The following is a 23976-nucleotide window of genomic DNA, read 5'->3' on the forward strand; positions in this document are numbered from 1 at the left end:
TTAGGCAAAAATAATACATTAATTTGGTGGTCAAGAGTTGGTGATCATTTACTAAATTTGGTGGTCGAATACAATTTAAAGTGAAGTCGTGACTAAAAGTGCTGGTACTATTACATTTTTAGACTTTATTTTTCTGGTGTTCAGTAGATATTTCTGGTTACAAAACTAAGGGTATCAAAGCATTTTATGGTGGTCATTATATTTGTTCCCGTTAGGAATTCCATAAAAATAAGAAAATTAATAAAATCATAAAAACGTATACATAAGGTTGTTATGACATTAAGACTTGGACTTGGTTTCGGTTAGACAGAATAGTCTTCTAATTTTTAACAAATAAATCGCATTCAGTTTTGGCGACCAAGTGCATTGCGAGGATAGAGTGCGTATGGCAGGCTGCGATCGCGCGACGCTGTTTAAATAAGCTCAATCTTCCAGATTCCGGACAGTTTAGGAAATCACGTATTTCCAAATACGTCACATCTTGCTATTGTCAATAATCCGATGATCTTTATCTCAATTGTAATAAACAACCTTTTCATTACGTTAGACTGGTCAATTTTCAATGATACTTTGGAGAAAATGTCAACAAATTATAGTTATCAAACATTTTAATTCCCCCCAATCAGTGGCAAGAGGACTGATAACTAAGGGATTAACAATTTTGACTATCGTAAGCATGTCTTTATCTCTACAAGAATTATCCATATTGATTGTATAAATATTTTCGGTGTCAGTATTACTTCAGCAGCTGAAATGTAAGTCAGTTTAGATTTTTATTGCTTCCTCTCTTTCAATTTCTGATAGAATTCATCGTCATCATTATTCCTTTGCCTGTACTCCAATTCTTCTATTATTTACTTCTTTCATACCTTGCTATCTGAAGTCTCAACCTCTCAAGTAGGTACAACGATTTTATCGGATAATTATTCGTACACAAGTTAATAAGTTCCTAAGGAAAGAGAAAATAGTTTCTCTTTCCTTCCTTACTTTATCTCTTTGCACTTTCAAATTGTATTGCGAATTTCAAGGTCACTTACTTACATGCGAAATAAACTTTTGCCTTATATTTCTGACGATCTAAGCTTGAATTTTTCGAATTTAGTTTAATTATATTCATACGTAAGCATGTGAAAAACTGCCCTATTTCTAAGTTATTTGAGATTCCTCTGTCAGCCATCATGCTATCCTGATATCACAACAGTAATTCTGACTAATAGCTCTTCAGAATCTAACAATTTATTTCATTTTTTTTATAGAAAAATCAAGATGAAAACCTTCATTGCCTTAGCTATCCTCGTCGTGGGCATCAATGCCACAGCCCTGCCTGGGTTGAACTCGGAGACAGGTAATGGTTGAAGTTTTTCAAAAGGTGTTAGATTCATCTAATTAATTAAATAATTGCATATGTAACAAAACCAAATGAATATAAGTAGGTAGGTACTTTTGTTAAATCATTTTTTTGCATCTCAAAATGTGACCACAAAATGAGTACCTATCACTTAAAAATTCATCATTTCATTTAGAAAACATCGAATGACGCAAAAAATAAACAATATCGACTTACGAAATCACGGTTAATTCACGCTAATCTTTAAAAACTTGTATTGTTTTAGCTAATGAAAGAAGCGCAAGATTCATTACCGATAATATTGTCAGCGAAATTGAGAACGTCAGCCAACAGATCAAGGACGCGGGTCTGGACCCCCTACATATCGAGAGAGAGGTCCTCGAGTATGCACTACCTGTACCTGTGTAAGTTTCACTTTATTTTAAAGCTTTAGAGGTTTTTTGGGAGTTGGTTGCCATTTATTGAGTTCCTAAAAGTATATAAGAGGAGTTCATAAGAATATGTATATACGGGGAATGCATAAGAGAGTACATAAGGGGAGTTCATAAGAGGGTATATAAGGGGAGGGTATATAAGAGGGTATATAAGTATATAAGTGTGTATATAAGGGGAGTTCATAAGAGTGTTGGGTGTGTCGTCCCTAATCACATTAAATTAAATACGTTAATATACTGGTTAATATATGTTGATTAGCACAAAGGCAAAAATAAAATACGCAAAAATAAAAATATGAATTTTTTAAACTTTCCTTTTACAGGATCTTCAACGCGAACGCGATTTTAGAGGATATTGTGAGCACCGGCCTGAGTGACATCGTGATCAACAACATCAACTTTAGCCTCTTGTCCGCTCGTCTAGACCTCGAACTTGAACTGCCTTACATCCACGTTTTTGCTAGTAAGTATATACATTTAAACTATTAGCTGTTATAGTTATCGGCACGAATCTTGAGTTCTGACCTTCACCTGCGCAGAAGTAATTTATTGGGTCCCTTTTGTGGTATGAAGTGAGGCGCAGGGGCGGGCTAAAGCGGTGATTGGCCCGCAGTGCATCGCGTCATAGCCGTAACTCGGGATTGGTTCTTTGCTAATAAATCACTTCTGCGCAGATGTGGGTCAGAGCTCAAGATTCGTGCCGATAACTATACTATTACAGCCTTTTTATCGTCCCACTGCTGGGCACAGGCCTCCTCTAACACGGAAAAGGATTGAGCATCAATCACCACGCTTGCTCAATGCGGGTTGGTGATTTTAGACTATATACTCCAGGTTTCCTCAAGATGTTTTCCTTCATCTTTTTAACTAGGTATTAGCTAATTTGCAAATATAAGTTTTCTTCAATTTCATCTCCATCCTAAAGGTGTTCCAACTTGACGGATCCTAGCTAGAAAAAAAATATCGTACAATTTTTCGTTTTACAATGTAAGTTAGTAAAGAAACTTCACTCGTTCGTATTTTTTGTATTAATGTAGCTACAGCGTATACACGTTGGTAGTGAACATGCGATTGACAACTAGTGGTGCGAAAGATGACTTTTAAATCCAAATGACAGATTTTTAAACTAAAGAACTTTACGTGAATGTTTCAGGAAATATCAACGCTGATGCTACCCTCTTCGGCAACACCCTGTCTGTCCGTGGTGATGGCAGGTGAGATATTTAAAATGATTTTGTTTGGCCTAGCATGATTAAAAACAAAATACGGTCTACTGTATGGTATCCGAAAAACCAAACAGAAAATTTTGCATACTCGTAATATTCATGAGAACGATATCGCCTATTAATTTTGTGAATGATAATAAGTACTAAAATAACTTCTATTAGTTAACAACATAGTAAAACTGATAGCTTATCTAACACGCATGTTATGTATTAAATCACAATGAGCTGCCTACGCTTGACCAATAAACTAGATTAGATTACGTGAGAATTAATAGTTATCACACAGGAGATTATTGTTTTTAATTGTTTCTTAATAGGTATAGACATATAGGTAAGGCATTAGTTAGTATATTACATCATGCCTTAATTTCTTGAGATAGGTATAGCAAACACTATAGCATACTATAAATGTCAGCTAGAGCCAGCCGTTTCTCGAAGTTATTCATATACATATAAGAGCTATATTACTGGAAAGTTTCATCAAAATTAATTCATTAGTTTTTGCGAGAAAGAGCAACATACATTTATGTATTACTAGCGACCCGCCTCGGCTTCTCGTGGGATAACAGTATTTAAGCGAACAAAGGGACATAGGGATAGAAAAAGCGACTTTATTTTATACTAGCCGTTTTCCCACGGTTGCACCCGCGTCCCGTGGGAGCTACTGCCCGGACCGGGATAAAAAATTAGCCTATGTTACTCACAGATAATATAGCTCTCTAATGGGGAAAGCATATTTAAAATCGGTCCAGTAGTTTATGAGTTTATCCATTAAAACCAAACAAACAAAGTTTTCCTCTTCATAATATTAGTAAAGACTATGTAGTGATAAGATTAGAAGGCAGCAAGAGTTTTTCTTCTTAATTCTTCTATTCTTAATTTATGTTTATTCATTACAGAGTCGACGTCCGCAATCTGGTAATAAAGTTGGATGTGAGGGTCAACATCGGCATCATCTCGGGCATCTCCATCAACAGCGTCACCGCCGACCTGTCTATTCCTAACATCTCTGTAAGTATACCGCTATTCATACCGTCTACAAACGTATTTCCGTATAAACCATAGGGGCTGCGGGATTGTTCGGAAGAGTTACCGCGGTCTTGTACATAAAAGGCATACGCGTTTTTAGTCAGTAAGAGTCTGACACTCCCTCGCCGCTGCTAACCCACAGCGGGAGGGGTCATTTGATGACTTTAAACGTCGTTAAAAAAAAGCCTTTAAAAAGGTTGTGGGCACATTCGATGGCCCATTCAGACTATATTTGAATACAATTTTGTTCTTTATCAATGTTTTTTTAATATAGAAATGTATTTTCCAACAAAACATCTCACATCTTTGTTATTTTTCAATTTCAGAGCAACATCAGATTGGCTATCCAGGGCCAGAACTACGCCGAACAGGTCAACAAACTGATCGCCAAAACTATTCCTGACACCCTGAACGAATTCAACGTAAGTTATGAGGCATACCTCTTTTAGTTGTAAGTGTAAAAAATATGCAAGATTTCTTTGACAAATGCTAGTGACGGAGCAATCGCGAATGTATGGTTCGAATATGATTGTTGATAAATTAACGTGTGTTGAGACGCACGTGTCGTCGTGAGCACGTGACGTGTGCGTCGAGAGCTTAGGCTCTTGAAAACGAGAAATTGAGTAGATCGAGAAAGATGAAAACCAGCTATCAAAAATAACAGTGTTTGTAATTATTCAATTTTTTATTTTTAGAGCTGCAGGATAGGTAGTATTGCCTTGGGATTAAAGACTATTTTAAAAACAATATTAATTTATTTTCCAGGAGGAACTTAACGAGCTCATCGGCATCATCGTCAAGGATATTATCAACGACAATCTGTGAACACGATACGTGGACATGGCCTGAATATTTATTACGACCAAAAGACTTATTAAATTCATTGAAACTACAAGTATTTATTTTAATTTCAATATCCTCAAAGCTTTTCCTGAAAATATTACCTGAAGATCTTAGTTGTGTCACTGTTTTGTCAAAAGTGTGCTTACTTGTTTATAGTTCAAAAACTTATTGATGCTTTATGAAGCCTATAATATGGTAAAATATTGAATATCATAATTTTTAACGTAAAATGTATGTTAATGGCGTTCACGGCCGATTTCGGCCACGGCGGCTGTTCCCATAAAGGAGATCAGCCAGCTGCTCAGGACATATTATAGAGCACGAGCATTTGACAATGACCGAAAATGATTTGAAAATGTATGTTAGTCATCATCGTCATCCTCCGAGCCTTTTCCCAATCATGTTGGGTTCGGCTTCCAGTCTAACCGGATTCAGCTGAGTACCAGTTCTTTACAAGAAGCGACTGCCTATCTGTCCTACGGGTAGTCAGAAGCCGTCATCCGCCTCAGATGCCCTGCGGTGTTATTATTATAACTTATTACATACATTCTAATTACTTATTTTCTAAGAAATCCAAAATTGTATAATAACATTTTTCTGCTAACCATTGCTTTAGTTTTATTTTAAACAATCGTAGTGGAAGTTGTCTGAAAGTTTGGGGTATTCTATTGTATATTTTTACACACATAAACATACAATTTCTGTGGAACAGAGTGGTTCTGCATTTTGGTAAAACAATCTTGCTAGGATCTCTTTTGCTGAATACACTCTTTTCTGAGACTTTTTCCAACAATTGTGGGTGCTTTCTTACGAAGAGACCAATTTCGATGATGTAAAGGGAAAAAATTGTGAGTATTTTAGTTTTCTGAAATAGGGGTTTGCAAGAATCAAGGGGACTGGCATTACATATTGCTCTTAAGCAACGTTTCTGTGCCAGGAAAACTTCATTTATTAAAGTTGAGTTGCCCCATAATAATAAACCATATCGTAATACTGATCCTATATAACCATGGTAAGCAGCAATGGCTGTGGATTGTGTAGCCGTTTTGTTAAGCTGTCTTAGTGCGTAGACAAACTTATTTATTTTTGAACATACGTAATTAATATGTGATTTCCAATTGCAGTAATTGTCTACAGTTATACCTAAGAATTAAATGTCAGTGGTTGGACTGATTACTGTATTATTATATTGCAAAATATTTTTTTTGGTTACGGTTTGATAATAAGAAAATTGTATATATTTAGTTTTAGTTAAGTTAGCCTGTAAGTCGTTGTGTGTTAGCCATTGTATTACATGTCCTAGGGTTTTATTAACCTCGTCTTCGGTCGGTCAGTGTTAGGGATAATAATACATATGTCATCTGCGAATAAGATACATTGGTGTGGTGTTATATTGGGAATGTCATTAATGTATAATAATAATAAAAGGGGTCCCATAACACTACCTTGTGGTCGTGTTATGGGACGAAAAAAGTCGTGGTGGCCTAGTGGGCAAAGAACCAACCTCTCGAGTATGAGGGCGCGGGTTCGATTCCAGGTCAGGCAAGTACCAATGCAACTTTTCTAAGTTTGTATGTACTTTCTAAGTATATTTTAGACACCAATGACTGTGTTTCGGATGGCACGTTAAACTGTAGGTCCCGGCTGTCATTGAACATCCTTGGCAGTCGTTACGGGTAGTCAGAAGCCAGTAAGTCTGACACCAGTCTAACCAAGGGGTATAGGGTTGCCCGGGTAACTGGGTTGAGCAGGTCAGGCAGGGCAGTCGCTCCTTGTAAAGCACAGGTACTCAGCTGCATCCGGTTAGACTGGAAGCCGACCCCAACATAGTTTGGGAAAAAGGCTCGGAGGATGATGATGAACACTACCTTGTGGGACTCCTGATCTGTTATGTCGGTAAGTGGATTTGCATGGTACGGATACTAGATTAGTGTCGAGGTGGTTTATTTCAACACATTGGGTTCTGTCTGAAAGGTAACTTAACATAGCGTTGACATTTGTTAATTAGGACTGAATGGTTAACATAATCAAATGCCTTCGACATGTCTAGGAATAGTACTGTAACTGGAATTTTGTTATCAATATTTTCTGTTATGGTCTTCATTAAAGAAAATCCGGCGAGTGTAGTCGACTTGTTTTTTTGGAAACCATTTTGTTCTTCCTTGATGACCTTAAATTTATTTAAAAATGTAGTAATACGGTTATGCATAAGCTTTTCATAGATCTTGGAGAAAACAGGTATTAGAGTTATTGGTCTATAATTGGTTAATTCAAGGAGGTCATCCTTTTTGTAAAGAGGTTTAACAATGGAAATTTGTGATTTTGTTGGAAACATCCCTTGAACAAAAGATAGCTTTATGACATGTGCAAGAGGTAATGCTATAATATCTGCACACACTTTTAAAATTTTTGTACAGACTTGATCATACCCGACCGATTTGGTGTCGTTAAGAGTTTCGATTGCTTTAATTACTTCTGTCGGTGTGCATGGTTTCAAAAATATGGAAGAGTTTATGTTTTCAACACTGTTATAATTTGCATTGCATTTGGTACCGTTTTTTGAAGTATTAAGCGTAGCATAGTACTCATTAAAGATATCTGCTATCTTATTTTTATGTTTGATATTTTTAATACTCTGAAAGCTTTTCATGTCATCATTTTTTTTCTTGATAATGTCCCATGCCGCCTTGCACTTATTTTTAGCTTTATTTACGTATATATCATTTATTCGTTTTTTAAACATAGTTATACACTTTTTTAGTACCTTATCAAATTCTTTGTATTTTTTTATTTTTATATCTGATTTTGTCGTATAACTTTCATACCTTAATTTTTCTTCTAATTTTTCGCAAATAAATCGCATTCAGTTTTGGCGACCAAGTGCATTGCGCGAGGACAGAGTGCGTATACCAGGCTGCGATCGCGCAACGGTGTTTAAATAAGCTCAATCTTCCAGATTCCGGACAGTTTAGGAAATCACGTATTTCCAAATACGTCAGATCTTGCTATTGTCAATAATCCGATGATCTTTATCTCAATTGCAATAAACACCCTTTTCATTACGTTAGACTGGTCAATTTTCAATGATACTTTGGAGAAAATGTCAACAAATTATAGTTATCAAACATTTTAATTCCCCCCAATCAGTGGCATGAGGACTGATAAATGAAGGATTAACAATTTTGACTATCGTAAGCATGTCTTTATCTCTACAAGAATTATCCATATTGATTGTATAAATAATTTCGGTGTCAGTATTACTTCAGCAGCTGAAAGGTAAGTCAGTTTAGATTTTTATTGCTTCCTCTCTTTCAATTTCTGATAGAGTTCATCGTCATCATTATTCCTCTGCCTGTACCCCAATTCTTCTACCATTTACTTCTTTCATACCTTGCTATCTCACGTTTTCTCTCAAGTACTCAGATTTTTATCGGATAATTATTCGTACACAAGGTTTACCTACTATTTTCTCTTTCCTTCTTTACTTTACCACTTCGTACTTTCAAATTATATTTCGAATCTCAAGGTCACTTACTTACATGCGAAATAAAATTTTGCCTTATATTTCTGACGATCCAAGCTTGAGTTTAGTTAAATTATTTTCATACGTATGTGAAAAACTGCCCTATTCCTAAGTTATTTGTGATAGCAGCAATATTTTCTCACCTTCCATTTCTCTGTCAGCCGTCATACTATCCTCATATCACAACAGTCATTTTGACAAAAAAATGGTTCTTCAGAATCTAACAATTTATGTTATTTTTTTAAGAGACAAATCAAGATGAAAACCATCATTACCTTAGCTATCCTCGTCGTGGGCATCAGTGCCACAGCCCTGCCTGGGTCAAACTCTGAGACAGGTAAAGACTGAAGTTTTTTTTAAATTCATTAAAATAATGCAATTAATTCAATAAGCTAATTAAGAGGAAAAACGGTCGTTTAACCATGTACAAATGTAACAATACTGAATTAATGTAAATACTTTTGTTGAATCGTTTGTTTGACTCCCGTATAACTGTGACTACAAAATTAGTGTCACTTTAAAATTGCGATGCATTGAATAAGGCAAAAAATAAACAATTAAATAATCTTAAAACACTTGTATTTTTAGCTGATGAAAGAAGCGCAAGATTCATTACCGATAATATTGTCAGCGAAATTGAAAACGTCAGCCAACAGATCAAGGACGCGGGTCTGGACCCCCTACATATTGAGAGAGAGGTCCTCGAGTATGCACTACCTGTACCTGTGTAAGTGTCACTTTATTTTAAAGCTTTAGAGATTTTTTTGGGGTGAAGCTTTAGTTTTGGTTGCCATTTATTGAGCTCAGAAGAGTATATAAGAGGAGTTCATAAGAGTATGTATAAAGGGAGTACATCAGATAGTATATAAGTGTTTATAAGATTATGTACTTATAAGGGGAGTATATAAGAGAGTATATAAGGGGAGTACATAAGAGTGTGTATAAGGGGAGTACATAAGAGTATGAATAACAGGTCATAACTTAATATATGTACATAAATATTAGATTATATTAGGATACAGAAGACCTGTGTGTGGTTTGTTTTGTGATATGACACAGGCTTTCGATTATGTTCATTATCCTACTCTTTTAAGGAAGCTAGAAGCATACGGCATTAGAGGTAATGTCCTTAATTTAATAGATTCGTACCTAAAATATAGAAAACAGATAACTGAAGTAAACCAATTTAATAAATTCAATAAACATGAAGATGTATTTCGATCGACAGAACGCGAAGTTACATATGGTGTACCGCAGGGAAGCGTACTCGGACCGTTTTTATTTATACTCTATATCAATGACTTCCCAAAATGTATAGAACAACAATTGACATTATTTGCAGATGATAGCACCGTTACTATACCATGTAATAATTTAGAGACGTATAAATATGATATAAATAATGCATTTAAATCCGTTTGTAAACTGGTTAGATACAAACAACTTAAAAATTAACTTAAGTAAAACTAAATTGATACATTTTAGACAACGGATACCTAATAAAAATGTAAACGTACAATACGATAGTAATATTATAGAGGCAGTTGAAAATACTAAATTCCTAGGGCTTGAGATAGATATGAAACTTAATTGGAAAGCTCATATAGAGATTTTATGCAAGAAACTCAGCAAATCTGCATACGCCCTATACACTTTCAGCCTTACTTATAAAATAATAAGTTATACTTAAGAGATGTTTAAGAAAAAATCTTACTTATAAACGTGGCTGAAATAAATCATTTTCTTAGCAATGTCTTAAATGAGCTGTCAAATTAAGTAGCCTCACACCCTTGTTTAACCCGCTAATTATCAAAATGGCTGGATTCTTACCAGCTGATTTTTCATTTCCGGTTTATTGACAGCTCAACTTTTTAATTTTATATTTTACGGATGCCATCGTTGCTATTACACAACGTTTTGATGACAAATATTTTTTTAAGCTACCAACATTCCGGTAGTGTTGAGAAATTAGTATGTTTTTATGTCATTATCTGTTCATTACTTAAGACATGCTTAAGCAACGTTTATAGGTCAAAATAATTTAATCACTACTTAAGGCTTTAAGTAGTAATTACTTAAAACAATGCTTAGAAGATGATTTGTTGATTTTTATAAGTAAGGCTGTTTGTCGTCAATTATATATACAGATTTTCTTACTGCTTATTACGGCATAGTTGAAAGCCACTTACGTTATGGCATAATATTTTGGGGCAATGCGACCGAAAAGGAAACAGTTTTCAGGGCACAAAAAAGATGTGTAAGGGCAATGTTTAAGCTTCAAACCACCGATAGCTGCGTACCTTATTTTAAGAAATACAAAATCTTAACGTTGCCCTGTTTGTATATATTAGAAGTGGCTGTGTTTGTAAAGTCGAACCCGAGCCGTTTTAAACGACTTGCCGATACTGTTCCACGAAACAGACGCGACAATAGCCGACTATGTCTCCAGACCGCTAAAACTACTTTAATGCGCAAAAGTGTCTTCTGCATGGCTCCGATCATTTATAATAATATACCTAAGTCATGGAGAGAATATTGCCTATTAAATTATTTAAAAATAAGTTAAAGCAATATTTAGTTACCAAAGCATACTATAATATAAGTGAATTTCTGTCTGACAAAGACATTAAATTAGTCGGTAATAAGTCTACACATTAATTTAATACAGTTAATTTGTTTCATTGTTTTATTTTATTTATATTATGTTAAGAATTTTCATCTAGTTTTTACTTAATGCTACTGATTTGTATAATTTAATTGTTTAGTTGTAACGTCAACAATTTGTAAATGTTTGCACGCCGAATGGCAAAATATGGCAGAACTTATTTATTTTTATAACACCATTTACTTTTGTACCCATATTTGCAAAATAAATATATCTTTATCTTTACATATAACGACCAACGATTTGGTTTAAGTTTTGATTTATCTTTTTACAGCATCTTCAACGCGAACGCGATTTTAGAGAATATTGTGAGCACCGGCCTGAGTGACATCGTGGTCAAAGACATCAACTTAACAATCCTAATCCTCTCCGCTCGTCTAGACCTCGAACTTGAACTGCCTTACATCCACGTTTTTGCTAGTAAGTACATACATTTAAACTATTACCTCCCAACTAGCAAAATTCTCCTATAGCAATTGACTAATAAGATTACACGCCTTATAGAAATCTAGTAGACGCATTAACTTAGGCCACTGATCCTGCTAAAGCATCTTTTAAGATGATTTGCACTACAAGTACTTTCGACCGTATAGTTTAGTTTTATAAATGTCAATAGGATTATTTTACACGACTCTTACTAGAGCAGTCAGTCAGGATCAGTCTTATAAATGCAAGTTATAAAAGTTATTAGCAAAGTGTGACTTTTGATCCGATAATCGCATTTAGTAAGATTGTTTTATCTTGTTAACGTCTTGTTTCATTCTTCTATAAGACATGCACTTCCTATAAATGCCACAGATAAAGCTGCTAGAGGTAAAGATATTATAGAACAATTTTATCTTAGTCGTGACCCTTAACGGATTCTTAGCAGCAAGCTAGCATAGCCTCTGATTTTTATAAGTAAGGAACCTTGAAACTTAAATATGGTGGCGTAGGTATGTCATGTAAGCGTCTTAACTTAGATTAAAAGTCATATAAAGGTTCTGATAAATGCAATGTAATGGCGCCCTATGTAGGACAGGTATTTATTAATTTATTACTGAATTAACAAATATTGAAAATGTTAAATTTTGAAGGCGTATGAAGATATGTTTATTATCGTCTAACATTTAATCAATAAAATTATTTTCGCAAGTTGTGTAGGCACTCTTTACGAAACAGGCACACGACAAATGTTACATAATGACAAACCTTATTATAATGTGACTTTACTTATATTTTGAAAATAAAAGAGGATTCAATGTCATGCACAAGCACAGTACAATGAATTAACGAAAAAAGAACGAATGATCGACTGAATGAATCTACTAATGATATTACGCTGATCACTGTAGGACCAATTACTCTAGTAGCGGCACGCGCCAGATCATAAAAGGACCAATCGCTCTTTTTGGATGCATTTACCGGATTTTTATAGGTCAAATATGTTTTGTTAAAGCACTTGATAAGGTAATTATAAAATCAAATAGCACTTTACCGGATTATAACAAAGCGACTATAGGGCGAAATAGTCCAATAAACTGCGCCCAAATGCGGCTATATTATCGTTTACAGGATTTCTATAGGATTAAAAAATACGTGCTCCTAGGATAATTACAGGGCTACATTTTGCTACTTGGGCTACTTACTATACTATTACAGCCTTTTTATCGTCCCACTGCTGGCCACAGGCCTCCTCTCACACGGAAAAGGATTGAGCATTAATTACCACGCTTGCTTCACCTTTTTAACTATTATCTAACTTGCAAATATAAGTTATCTTCAATTTCATCTCCATCCTAAAGATGTTCCAACTTGGCATTTACTAGTTGAAATACCTATCAATATCTGACGGGTCCTAGCTAGAAAAAAAATATCGTACAATTTTTCGTTTTACAATGTAAGTTAATAAATAAACTTGACTCGTTCAAATTTTTAGTATTAATGTAGTAAGTAATAATGTAATGTAGTAGCGTTTGACACCTTAGAAACAAACACTTTAATAACATCTTTAGAAGAGTGTGGTGTGGAGAAGCCTCTGAAGGAATGGTTCAGAGACTACCTCACATCACGCTCTTACCGGGTCAAGATAGGCGACACGTTGAGCGATGAAAAAATGGTCCGTTGCGGGGTACCGCAGGGCTCAGGAAGTGGTCCCGTATGCTACTTAATGCATGTAAACAGTCTATGTAATGTGCTAAAGCACTGCTCGGCGCATATGTTCGCGGACGACCTCTGCGCCTTGCGAGCCGGCACGGACCTCGCTGAAACGTGTCGCCTAGTACAGCAAGACGTGGACGAACAAGAAATGGTCTCATGATAATGGCATAGTATTAAATACGGATAAAACGCAATATATCATCATTCATTCACCATACTTACCACTAAAGGAAAATCCTCTGCCACTATACACTCATACTTTTGATTGCATTCATGGTAACCTTGTCAATTGTAGCTGTAAACCTATTCAGAGAGTTAATTGCGTAACTTATCTAGGAGTTAAAGTAGACGAGCATTTCACTTGGAAAGAGCATATAGATTTCTTGTGCAATAAACTTAAAACCATACTAAGTAAATTTTACCACCTAAGTTATCGAGTTCCTACTAGTACTCTAAAAATACTGTACTCATGTATGGTAGAATCTATAATAGACTATGCTCTTGATTGCTATGGACTTACATTCAAATCTTACATAGAAAAAATAGAAAATATACAAGTAAGGTTCCTAAAACTCTTGGTGGATAAAAAACTAAAATAAATATAAAACAGATTATTATAAACTATATAAACTTTGCAAGGTATTACCGGTAAGCATTAAACATAAGTACCTACTCGCAACTAATAACCATGGTAATCAGGAGCATAATTCATCATTATTAATAAATGTATCTAACAAATACAACACCCGAACGATGTCGTCTGGTAAATATGTAGTACCCAGAGTCAATAACGTTTATGGTGACCGAACGCTAGAAAAGCGTGTCCCATACGTACTCAATAGCTTACCAGACGACATCAGGGACGAAAAAAAGAAAAATAAATTTAAGCATAATCTAAAAAAATACCTACTTAGTACACTGCCTTAACGTTTTATTGTATTAAATATCCTACTAACTACTACTAATACTGCACCTACCGACTACTTTTCTTACTTAAGCTATATCTATACTAATTTTACTATATAATTTTCGACTTTCATACTTACGTACTTAATATTATAACCTTCTAATACTACTTATATACATAACATTATATAATACCTACAAATATATTATATTTAGAAATAATAAATAAAATTATCAACATAGTACTAATACTACATGTAATTAATTGTAAACTTAATAGCTATAGTTAATACCGATGTACCTAAGTCAATAGTTTTAAAAGTCTGATCCAACAGACAAACTGTTGTATACAGTTTTGTTGGACATTTTTTACCTTTTAAAATATATTATGTACCTTGTAAGCAATAATAAATAAATAAATAAATAAATAACAGCGTTTTCACACCAGCGGATTTTACGCTATGTTCATGCAGTTGGTCGTGAGTAATAATTGACAACTAGTGGTGCGAGAGATGATATTAATATCCTCATGACAGATTTTCAGACTAAAGAATGAATTGGTTTAGTTTATTGTTATTTAATGTTGGTTTAGTATTGCATATTTTATTGTGCATCTTTAATTTACCCTACCTATATAAAATCTCTCTATCGCTGTAAGGTTGGCTGTAAGAGAACCCAATTCTGGATTAAGCTCGCCGTTGTACATATCTGTATTCCTTGTGTATTTACTGTTAAGTGTGCAATAAAGAATAATAATAACGAAACGTGAATGTTTCAGGAAATATCAACGCTAATGCTACCGTCTTCGGCAACACCCTGGATGTTCGTGGTGATGGCAGGTAAGATATTTAAATTGCTTTTGTTTCATCACAAACTGTGGCGAGTTTTGCTGGATTAAATACAAAAGACAGTCCACTGTATGTTCTCCGACTAAAGAAAAAGCTTATTATGCATAATCGTAATTTTTAGGCGAATTATATCGCCTACTAGCTGATCCCGCGAACTTCGTGTCTTTTAAATCTTCCCTGGACATTTACAAACATTTTTGAACAACAAAATAAGCTAAATCGGTCCAGCCATTCTCGAGTTTTAGTGAGACATACGAACAGCAATTCATTTTTTTTATATAAGATTAATTCTATAAATGATAATAAGTACTAAAATATCTTCTATGAGTTAACAACATAGTAAAACTGATAGGTAATCTAACACGCATGTTATGTGTTAAATCACAATGAGCTGCCTACGCTTGACCAATCCACCAGATTAGATTACGTGAGAATTAATAGTTATCATTCAATATATTATTGTTTTTAGTTGTTTCTTAATAGGTGTACTGTACATAGGTAATAAGTGTGTGGATAAGGCATTGCTTGACAGCGTGCATTCATTTTAATAGTAAGCACAGAATCTTAAATGATGTTCATTTATTCATATCTATATCAGATCCAGCGAGCGGTTTCACCCGTTTTTCAAGGGAACTATTTCCCCCAACCAAGTGAAAGTAGCCTGTTATTCTGATATAATGAGCTACATTACTGCAAAGTTTCATCAAAATACATCAGTTTTTGCGAGAAAGAGGAACTAACATTCACACATACATAATTTCGCATTTATAACGTTAGAGTACAGTAGCAGATAAAAAGTAGCATATACATATGTCATTCTGATATAGGATCTTTATTACTGCAAAGTTTCATTAAAATACTTTGAGTACTTTTTGAGTTTAACAGGAACAAGCATCGGCATCTACATAATTACGCTTTATAATGTCACAAGACAGTATGATCTTTATTTTTGCTTATTCTCCTTTAGAGTGGACATCCGCAATCTGGTAATAAAGTTGGATGTGAGGGTCAACATCGGCATCATCTCAGGCATCTCCATTAGCAGCGTCACCGCCGACCTCTCTATTCCTAACATCTCTGTAAGTATACTGTTATTAATAATGTCTACAAACTTGTCGTATAGTTATCGGCACGAATCTTGAGCTCTGACCTACGTCTGCGCAGAAGTTTTTTATTAGCAAAGAACCAATCCCGAGTGACGGCTATGACGCAATCACCGCTTTAGCCCGCCCCCGCGCCTCACTTCATACCACAAAAGGGACCCAATAAATTTCTTCTGCGCAGATGAAGGTCAGAGCTCAAGATTCGTGCCGATAACTACATATTGAATAAAGATGAGATAAAAGATAAAAATCATTTATGCAAAATAGGATGAAAATCGGCACTTTTGGAAGGTCAAATTTACAAAAGACAGCCCCCAAAACGCCCGCCCTTTACCACTTCATATTTTTTTTCACTTCACATTATTGTTTTTGCTGGGAAGAGGAATCGTACATTTCTTACAAACCAGCGGCGGGTCCAGCCTTTAAAAAAGAAGGTTATAGGCACATATGATGGCGCATTCAGACTATAAAAACATTTGAATACCATTTTGTTCTTTATCAATGTTTTTATAAAGAAATACGTTTCCAACAAAGCTATAATAAATATAACATCTTTGTTATTTTCCAATTTCAGACCAACATCAGACTGGCTATCCAGGGCAAGAACTACTCCGAACAGGTCAACAAACTGATCGCCAAAACTATTCCTGACACCCTGAACGAATTCAACGTAAGTTACAGTTATAAAGCCTGAAGGGACTGCTGTTCGAAAGAGTTACATAAAGGGCTTCAGAAGGAACCTGATGAGTTTTAATCAGTAAAAGACCGACACTCCCTCACGCTACTACACCCACAGCGGAAGGTTGTTTGATTTTCCCACCAAAAAAGTCATAGTTATAAAGCATTCCTTTTAGAGTTACATAATGTAAAAATAAGCAAGATTGCTTTGACGAATGCAAGTAACCTAGTAGCAATCATAAAGTTGTGATTATTGATAAATTGACGTGCGGCTAACGTCAAACACGGAAAGCTGAAAACTCGAAAAAGAAGTATCTAGAAATTAGTATATGGGTCCTATATTTACAATACGATACAGATCAGTTTCCTACACCAGTTTTTCGACTACTTATTTCACTATAGGTAAAATTTCTACTGATTTAATGACTGTGTTTTCAAAACAATATTTCTTTATTTTCCAGGAGGAACTTAACGAGCTCATCGGCATCATCGTCAAGGACATTATCAACGATAATCTGTGAACACTCTACGTGGATATGGCCTGATTATTTATTACGAACAAAAGACTTAATAAATTCATTGAAGCTACATGTATTTTCTTTTAAATCTCCTTATTTTTCTTGGCTAGTCAATGGCAGACAGATGACTTTAAAGTTTTGAGGCGCATACAACATTTGGTTATATGTGTAGGTTTAATTTCAATCTCCAAATAGGTTTCCGATTCCTGAAAATATAACTAAAAGAGCTCATGTAACAGTTTCGATAAAGTTTTTCAAAGTTAAGGTAAAACGTTGGTGCAAATGTGTGAAGTAGTATTATAGTAAATTGCTTAACTTTTACTGGCTTTAATTCTGCTTATTTGAAGTAAATATTAAAGTGTGTTAAAAATAATAATAGCATTGTATGTCTTAGGATCACATCAGTAGAAACTACATTTCGTATCAATTTAATACACAAAAAGTACATTTTATGTTGAAACAGCGAGCTGTGTCAGTCTACAGGCTAAAATTCATCAACTATTTATTGCTTTCTGACGAAAAAATAGCAGTTTATTGTTTTTTTTTTAAATAATTAATTGAGAAATTGTGAATGAATTGACAAAATGAATCTATTTTAATTTTCTCAATAGATTCAGTTGCATGTTTAGCAAATAAATAAATAAAGACTAATAGCCTTATTTTACCCACTTATGTATTGTTTATGGATCACTTACAACATTGTTCTGTTGCCTTACGTTTATTGTTCACTGACCCCCTGTTGAGATTACCTACTTGAGATAACTGATATGAGCTACTAATGGAGTATAGTATGAAGCATCTCAATCACAATCTTAAGCACGTGTTTAAAATCTACACAGTGTTTTTTTTTTCTTTTACAAAATGATAATGTGGATATTGAAAATATATGCAATACTCTGTTCCTTCGCTTTTTGAGATAATTCCCTCAGCCGTACATACAAAATACAGCTGACGTCACTTGGAAATGGCGTAGCTTTCCAACAGGGGAAGTATTTTTCAATTGACTCCGCAGCTTAGAAGCCTTTAGGGTACAAAAAACGAAACAAAACAAAATAATCTTTAAAAATCAGTTTAAATTAAGCTAGCTGTTATCCTCCAGTTTCACCCGCGTTCCGTAGGACTAATGCTCTTACCGGAATAAAATATAGCCTACGTTACCGGTGATAGTGTGCCGTCTGAACAGTGATATAATTTTTTAAATCGTTTCAGTAGTTTAGGAGCCTTTAACGTACAAACGAACAAAAACATCCTTATTCGGCTGGTAATTAAATCTTATTAATGTACTCATATTCTGTTATAGTAAAATCATTGTTTATGACGTAAATAAACACTGCAATCTGTTAATACTCACTTAGCCTCACTTTTTCAGATTATATTATTATCATTATCGCGTATCGTGTGTAAATAGTTGATATTAGTATATTATCTATAGACAAGGCGATCTTATTAGCAGTTTGGTGAAGTACGTGAAAGAAAGGTATGTGGCTTTGATTTTAATTTATTGATATGATAAATACTTTGGTGATATCCTGTTTTTTAGCAGTCATCGGTTTGGTACGTAGTTTTCAAAAAAAAAATATAGTGTTTTTGTCCCCGTTGTATTTCGAAGCGCAGATACAATTGATTTTCAATTGTTTTATTATTAGTGACATATAAGCCTTTAATGGTGGGTTGCACATATGTAACTGTAACCAAACCCCATAAAGCCGTCAAATTACCGATTTGACCAATTTACTAGCAATTTGACGATATCGTTCGGTTATCATTATAGTTAAATGTGTAGACTATCCTAATTTTAGTATTTCTTCCCTTGTAATGTTGACATCAAGTCTGTTTGTGAACTAACCAGAATTGCTTTATTTCATAGTTCTAAAAGTCAGATCTTTCCTCTATATAGATTTTAAAACAAGATTGATTAGTTATATACATAGATATTTACAACACAAAAAAAAACTATCCTAGTAAAACAAAAAAAAAACACTTTACCTAAAAAGCGTCAAAAAATTCATCCCCATCGCTGTCAACTGGGAGCGTACCCAAGAGGCTGGCAGATTTATTTGGAGAATTTATTATTCTGTAATAGCGCTTACACACTATGAGGATTTTCCGAGCAGATCGGGTGGGCGATTCAACAAACAATTGACAACTAACGGTACGAAAGATGACACCCGGAATCGCACGACAGTTTTTTCCGCTCGTGTGAAAGCGATCTTACTATTTATACCCTTATTTTTAAAATGGAACTTGACAAGAATGCGTTTCATTGTGATTAAAATATATTTTTTTATTTTCTTTCAGGCCATAAGATGTACAAACTATTAATACTACTGACAGTTTTTGGCTTAGCCGTTGCTAATCCAGTAGACATCAACAAAATTAATGAAAACCTGTTGAGTCAAGGTAAGACTTTTTTTATTTTGACAATTGACTACTGAATACATATATACTAAACAGTTTTTGTCTAATAACTTTGCTTTTGTGAAGTTAGCCATTGGACGCCGCGAGTATGCGCAATAGAGTTTAGTTTCTACTAGCATGAAGTGAAAAACGCCTAAAAATTGCTAGTATATTGTTCTGATGAAGTAATATAACTTCAAAGTTTCACAAAGTCTGTTCAGTGGTTTTTACTTGAAAGAGTAACAAAAAGTCTCGAAGTCTCAAGTTATAATAGCAGTGAGATATGGTGATATTCTTTCCAAATCCATATACAGATGCGGTGGCAAGAAACAGTGCGCTAGAGAACTTGGTGTTAAACTTACTAGAGGACCTTAGGAAGACTATGGTGACAGGCTCTGATGATATACCTGTGCTAGACCCTCTGGAGGTGGACCATTTGCATCTCGATGAAGAAACTTTACCAGTACCCAGGTAAGATATTGTTATTTGCGTCAAACAAATGAGGGCAATGTGTTTGTCTTTCATACCACCGCTGGTATGTTAATGACTCACCATTTTGGCGAGTATAACTATAATTCTTATTTCCAGAATAACTGTCAAATAGATTTTAAAGAAACCTGTTATATACCTACATTACTGCTTACCCAGATATCAGATCTATGCATAGAAACTCTTTTTACTAGCCAGATGAGACGAGGGCAAACATTTTCCCAGATTTACGTAGAAATAAACATATGTATGTTCATAAATAAGTATTCGATCTTATGGCGATAGATAATTTTCGATATCTTCTTTCAGTGGCCACGTGACCATCAAAGATCTGGTGGTGTCCAGGCTGAGCACCTTCGTGGTGGACACCTTGAACATCAACACTGCATCCATCTTCCCGCTGAGGTATCGTCTCACCTTCGACATCCACATTCCTGTGCTGGAAGTCCTTGCTGGTTAGTATTCAGAACTGTTACAGCCTTTTTATCGTCCCATTGCTGGGCACAGGCCTCCTCTCACATGGAGAGGGATTGAGCATTAATCACAATCGTATTCAGAATTAATAATTATTATTATGTGCCTAGCCTTTTTCAAGTTGGGATCAACCACCGTTATTGTCTGACTCTCATAAGCCCAGTTACCTCGGGAACTCAATACTCCTTGGTAAAATTAATTGTCAGATTTTTGGATTTTGACTACGACTAAAAAATCTATCAACGCAAGTTTTTTTCTAAGGTAATTCTATTCTAGCTGGAGTGAGACAGTGACAACGGTGTCAATACGATACAATTACTATCTATTGATTCTTCTATTTACTGTTTTTGGAAATTAATTGTAACAATATTTATTTGTTTATTCCAGACAACTACGATCTACAAATCTCAGCAGCGGGTGTTAACATTTTTGGAAATGGAGACGCCAAGTAAGCGTTCGTTTATGTATTAAAATTATCTCTTACATGATAAATTAACTAAGATACTGAATTAATATTCTGAATAATTATGAGTATAACTACATATGTATCAACTTTGTCAACCAGCTTACATTTTAGACTTAGCGATACATTTGTTTTCAGCAATGTGTATGTCTTGAAATACCCTGTATACGGACAACTTTTTCATTCCCATAACATTGTCATCTAAGTTTGTTTTCATCTCCCCAGGATCAATTTAATCGAGCCAAGAGTGAAAGGCGAGCTGGTGATGGGCCCCAGGATTTCCATCGGATCTGGTATATACTACAGCATAACTAGCAGCGATGTTCAGTTGTCTCTGAAAGGTTTTCAGGTAAGATTCTATTATAGGTACTCAGTACTGCATATCTAAAATAGGTCAAAGGTAGACGCTCAATGCAGGCAGCGTTTGCAACCAGTATTTTTTAATTATTTTTTTTTAAAATAAACGAGGGATCTCATTTCGGCGGTATACCAGAATATTCAACATTTAATCATAGCTCAGAATTAACGTGACAATTATAGTATTAAGGTAAGGTAAGGTAAGGTAAAAATTAAACATTATGCATGTTTCTATTCCACAAAATTTTAAAGCTTTAATCGAATGTTCAACAATAAGTAAACATTTTTACGAGTACTGTCCAAATGTAGGTATGTCCAGGTAGCTATTGAAAATATAGAAAAAGCTATTGTGTTAGTGTTACAATAGGGATCATATTTGTTTATTTTCAGCCTCAAATCAATGGACTACTGAACGACGAAGCGCTGTCAGCTTTCATTAACATATTTTTGAGTCATTTTGTTCCTGAAGCTATCATATTATATGAGGTAAGTTTAACCGCTTTACTTTTCGGTCAGCAGCAAAGGACTTTAATCAGAATTACAAAATACCCGTATCCCTACACCGAATTACAAAATAACTATGCCAGTGGTACCGAATGTTTTGTTCAGTTGACAGCTGTCAGTTTTTAAAGGAAAATACCTACCATTCTTTGTACTTTACAGCAACTGTCATCTCATCAAAAAACGGTCTGATCATACACTGAAACTGCCATACTAAATGTCATGACTTTAGAAAAGTCACTGAACACAGCTTTCCTATTTGAGATAGTGATCAAGTATTTTTTTAATTTGCCTTTGTTGCTGACGATAGTACAATACATAAAATTCAAAGTATTATGTGATTCCTCAAAATTACTTTCCTAAAATAATCGAAATAAAGCAATCTGGTAGTAAAATAAAATAATAGCGTTTTATTATATAGTATACTGGATAAAAGTAATGACCAGAAGACCCATTAAATAATATTTATTTTATGCGTATTATGCACTAGTCCTTACAATTCCTATTTGTTATCTTTTCTGTTACATTACATTTCTTTTCATATCAGTTACGTACAATTATTATGAATAACACCCAGTTACTTACTACAATAAATATTTGTTTATGTTTCTACTTTTAGGCGGACATCAACAAATTCTTGAGTGAAACAGTTCAAGAAGTTGGTAACGAGTTACTTTCTGATTTCAACCTGGCTGGCATTCTTGGATAACCAACAAAATTACTTCGAAAAAAAAATTGCACATCAAACCTTTTTTAAAATCTTCAATTTAATTAATATTTTAAATAAATACTTCATCTTTAATTTCTGTATTTATTTTCCTGTAAGAAGAATATAAGGTGTGGATTGAATATTCCTTCAGTGAGAGACATCTGTCGCAAATAACTTGCAACTTAGGCGTAGGATAGTCTTTTGTTTCCAGCGATTTGCTAACACTGCGTGGTAGATGGCAAGATTGTTAACGTTTTACAAATATTGGTATTTCATATACACATACGTTACAGTACCTGTAAAAGAAAAGGTATTTATTAAGAATCTGCCATTATGATGGATCGACATCCTTATACTTTGATACGCTGCATCCATTTACATCGCAATAAAAGTTGGAACCAGTCACCAAACAAATAATGTTGCCATGTTCATGAGCTACAAAGTTCCCAATACAGTAAAAAAATCACCCTTTTATTAGACGTCTTTTTTCCCCAATTTACACGGAATCTAAGTAACCTTAATATTGGTAGGCAATTCTAAATAACGACGCGTACGATTCGCCGCTCACTACTATAAAATTCAGCTGTTAAACAAACGTAAAACGCAACACAATATTAGGATTTTGATACATTAGTGGCCGTTTCCAATAATTGATCTATCGTTTGTTTCTCTTACTAGAGATAGAAATTTAACGTTAACGCTGAGGTACAAGCAATGTCAATCTCCTATCTTTAGTAAGTAAAACCAAAGATAGATCGAATATTAGGATGTTGATACATTAGATCGTAAAGTGTAAAATTAACGGGTGTCGGGTTATGGCTTGAGTAAAATTTTCATTATGGGCGCAGTGATGGGGTGACAGTCAAGGGTATTGGATGGTTTCTCTTGTTGTTTTTAGATAGGTGTATTTTCCTAAAAATAGAAATTATTAAAACTACTTGCTTCATATACATAAGTATGCTGCCACTAAGGTCCAGATTAAGCGCTCCGGGAAACTATAGTCTAAACAGACAGCCGATAGTTGATCCGATGGTTGGCAATTGTTTTTTTAAGAAATCTTTTTTGTAATAAGATTTTTGTAATGTGCAGTATCATATTCTTTTCATATTAATAAATCCTCATAGACTAATTTATACTGTTATACTGCCAGCCTACTGTTAAAACCAGTCAAGCACTCGAAAACATAAATGGCAAATAATTTTATCTGCTAACTGTCTAAACTGAACTAGCTAAAACACGAAAAGGAACTCTGCAGTTTCCAAAACCATGTTTTGCATTCCAAGTAACCATTCGTGGGACGTACTTTCTGCAAGTTAAACTAACTTA

General features: G+C 34.5%; 3 protein-coding genes across 3 annotated transcripts; all 3 read left to right on the forward strand.

Annotated features, from left to right (window-relative positions):
* The first annotated feature begins 722 nt into the window (after positions 1–722).
* On the forward strand, positions 723–4932 carry LOC110371169 (uncharacterized). The gene is made up of 8 exons (XM_064034939.1): positions 723–755; positions 1257–1345; positions 1614–1752; positions 2106–2245; positions 2936–2996; positions 3908–4019; positions 4364–4459; positions 4803–4932. The coding sequence occupies exons 2-8, from the start codon at positions 1267–1269 to the stop codon at positions 4860–4862; spliced, it is 687 nt and encodes a 228-aa protein (XP_063891009.1). The 5' UTR covers positions 723–755; positions 1257–1266; the 3' UTR covers positions 4863–4932.
* Positions 4933–8133: 3201 nt separating this feature from the next.
* On the forward strand, positions 8134–17326 carry LOC110371158 (uncharacterized). The gene is made up of 8 exons (XM_064034756.1): positions 8134–8156; positions 8650–8740; positions 8992–9130; positions 11343–11488; positions 14892–14952; positions 15929–16040; positions 16639–16734; positions 17204–17326. The coding sequence occupies exons 2-8, from the start codon at positions 8662–8664 to the stop codon at positions 17261–17263; spliced, it is 693 nt and encodes a 230-aa protein (XP_063890826.1). The 5' UTR covers positions 8134–8156; positions 8650–8661; the 3' UTR covers positions 17264–17326.
* Positions 17327–19254: 1928 nt separating this feature from the next.
* LOC110371463 (uncharacterized) lies at positions 19255–22741 on the forward strand. The gene is made up of 8 exons (XM_064034938.1): positions 19255–19412; positions 19559–19660; positions 19972–20128; positions 20456–20601; positions 21008–21068; positions 21309–21432; positions 21831–21926; positions 22561–22741. Exons 2-8 carry the CDS (start codon positions 19567–19569, stop codon positions 22648–22650), a joined length of 768 nt encoding a protein of 255 aa, XP_063891008.1. The 5' UTR covers positions 19255–19412; positions 19559–19566; the 3' UTR covers positions 22651–22741.
* Positions 22742–23976: the final 1235 nt, after the last annotated feature.

Source organism: Helicoverpa armigera, chromosome 5 (assembly GCF_030705265.1).
Source record: "Helicoverpa armigera isolate CAAS_96S chromosome 5, ASM3070526v1, whole genome shotgun sequence".
Classification (NCBI taxonomy): Eukaryota; Metazoa; Arthropoda; class Insecta; order Lepidoptera; family Noctuidae; genus Helicoverpa; species Helicoverpa armigera.

Excerpts from the sequence above, each read along its gene's own strand:
- LOC110371169 (XM_064034939.1), top strand. The coding sequence starts at position 1,267 with ATGAAAACCTTCATTGCCTTAGCTATCCTCGTCGTGGGCATCAATGCC. Across the intron at positions 2,246-2,935 it reads TTACATCCACGTTTTTGCTA|GAAATATCAACGCTGATGCT; the intron begins GTAAGTATATAC and ends TGAATGTTTCAG. Across the intron at positions 2,997-3,907 it reads TCTGTCCGTGGTGATGGCAG|AGTCGACGTCCGCAATCTGG; the intron begins GTGAGATATTTA and ends TATTCATTACAG.
- LOC110371158 (XM_064034756.1), top strand. The coding sequence starts at position 8,662 with ATGAAAACCATCATTACCTTAGCTATCCTCGTCGTGGGCATCAGTGCC. Across the intron at positions 8,741-8,991 it reads TGGGTCAAACTCTGAGACAG|CTGATGAAAGAAGCGCAAGA; the intron begins GTAAAGACTGAA and ends TTGTATTTTTAG. Across the intron at positions 14,953-15,928 it reads GATGTTCGTGGTGATGGCAG|AGTGGACATCCGCAATCTGG; the intron begins GTAAGATATTTA and ends ATTCTCCTTTAG.
- LOC110371463 (XM_064034938.1), top strand. The coding sequence starts at position 19,567 with ATGTACAAACTATTAATACTACTGACAGTTTTTGGCTTAGCCGTTGCT. Across the intron at positions 19,661-19,971 it reads TGAAAACCTGTTGAGTCAAG|ATGCGGTGGCAAGAAACAGT; the intron begins GTAAGACTTTTT and ends ATCCATATACAG. Across the intron at positions 20,602-21,007 it reads TGTGCTGGAAGTCCTTGCTG|ACAACTACGATCTACAAATC; the intron begins GTTAGTATTCAG and ends TGTTTATTCCAG.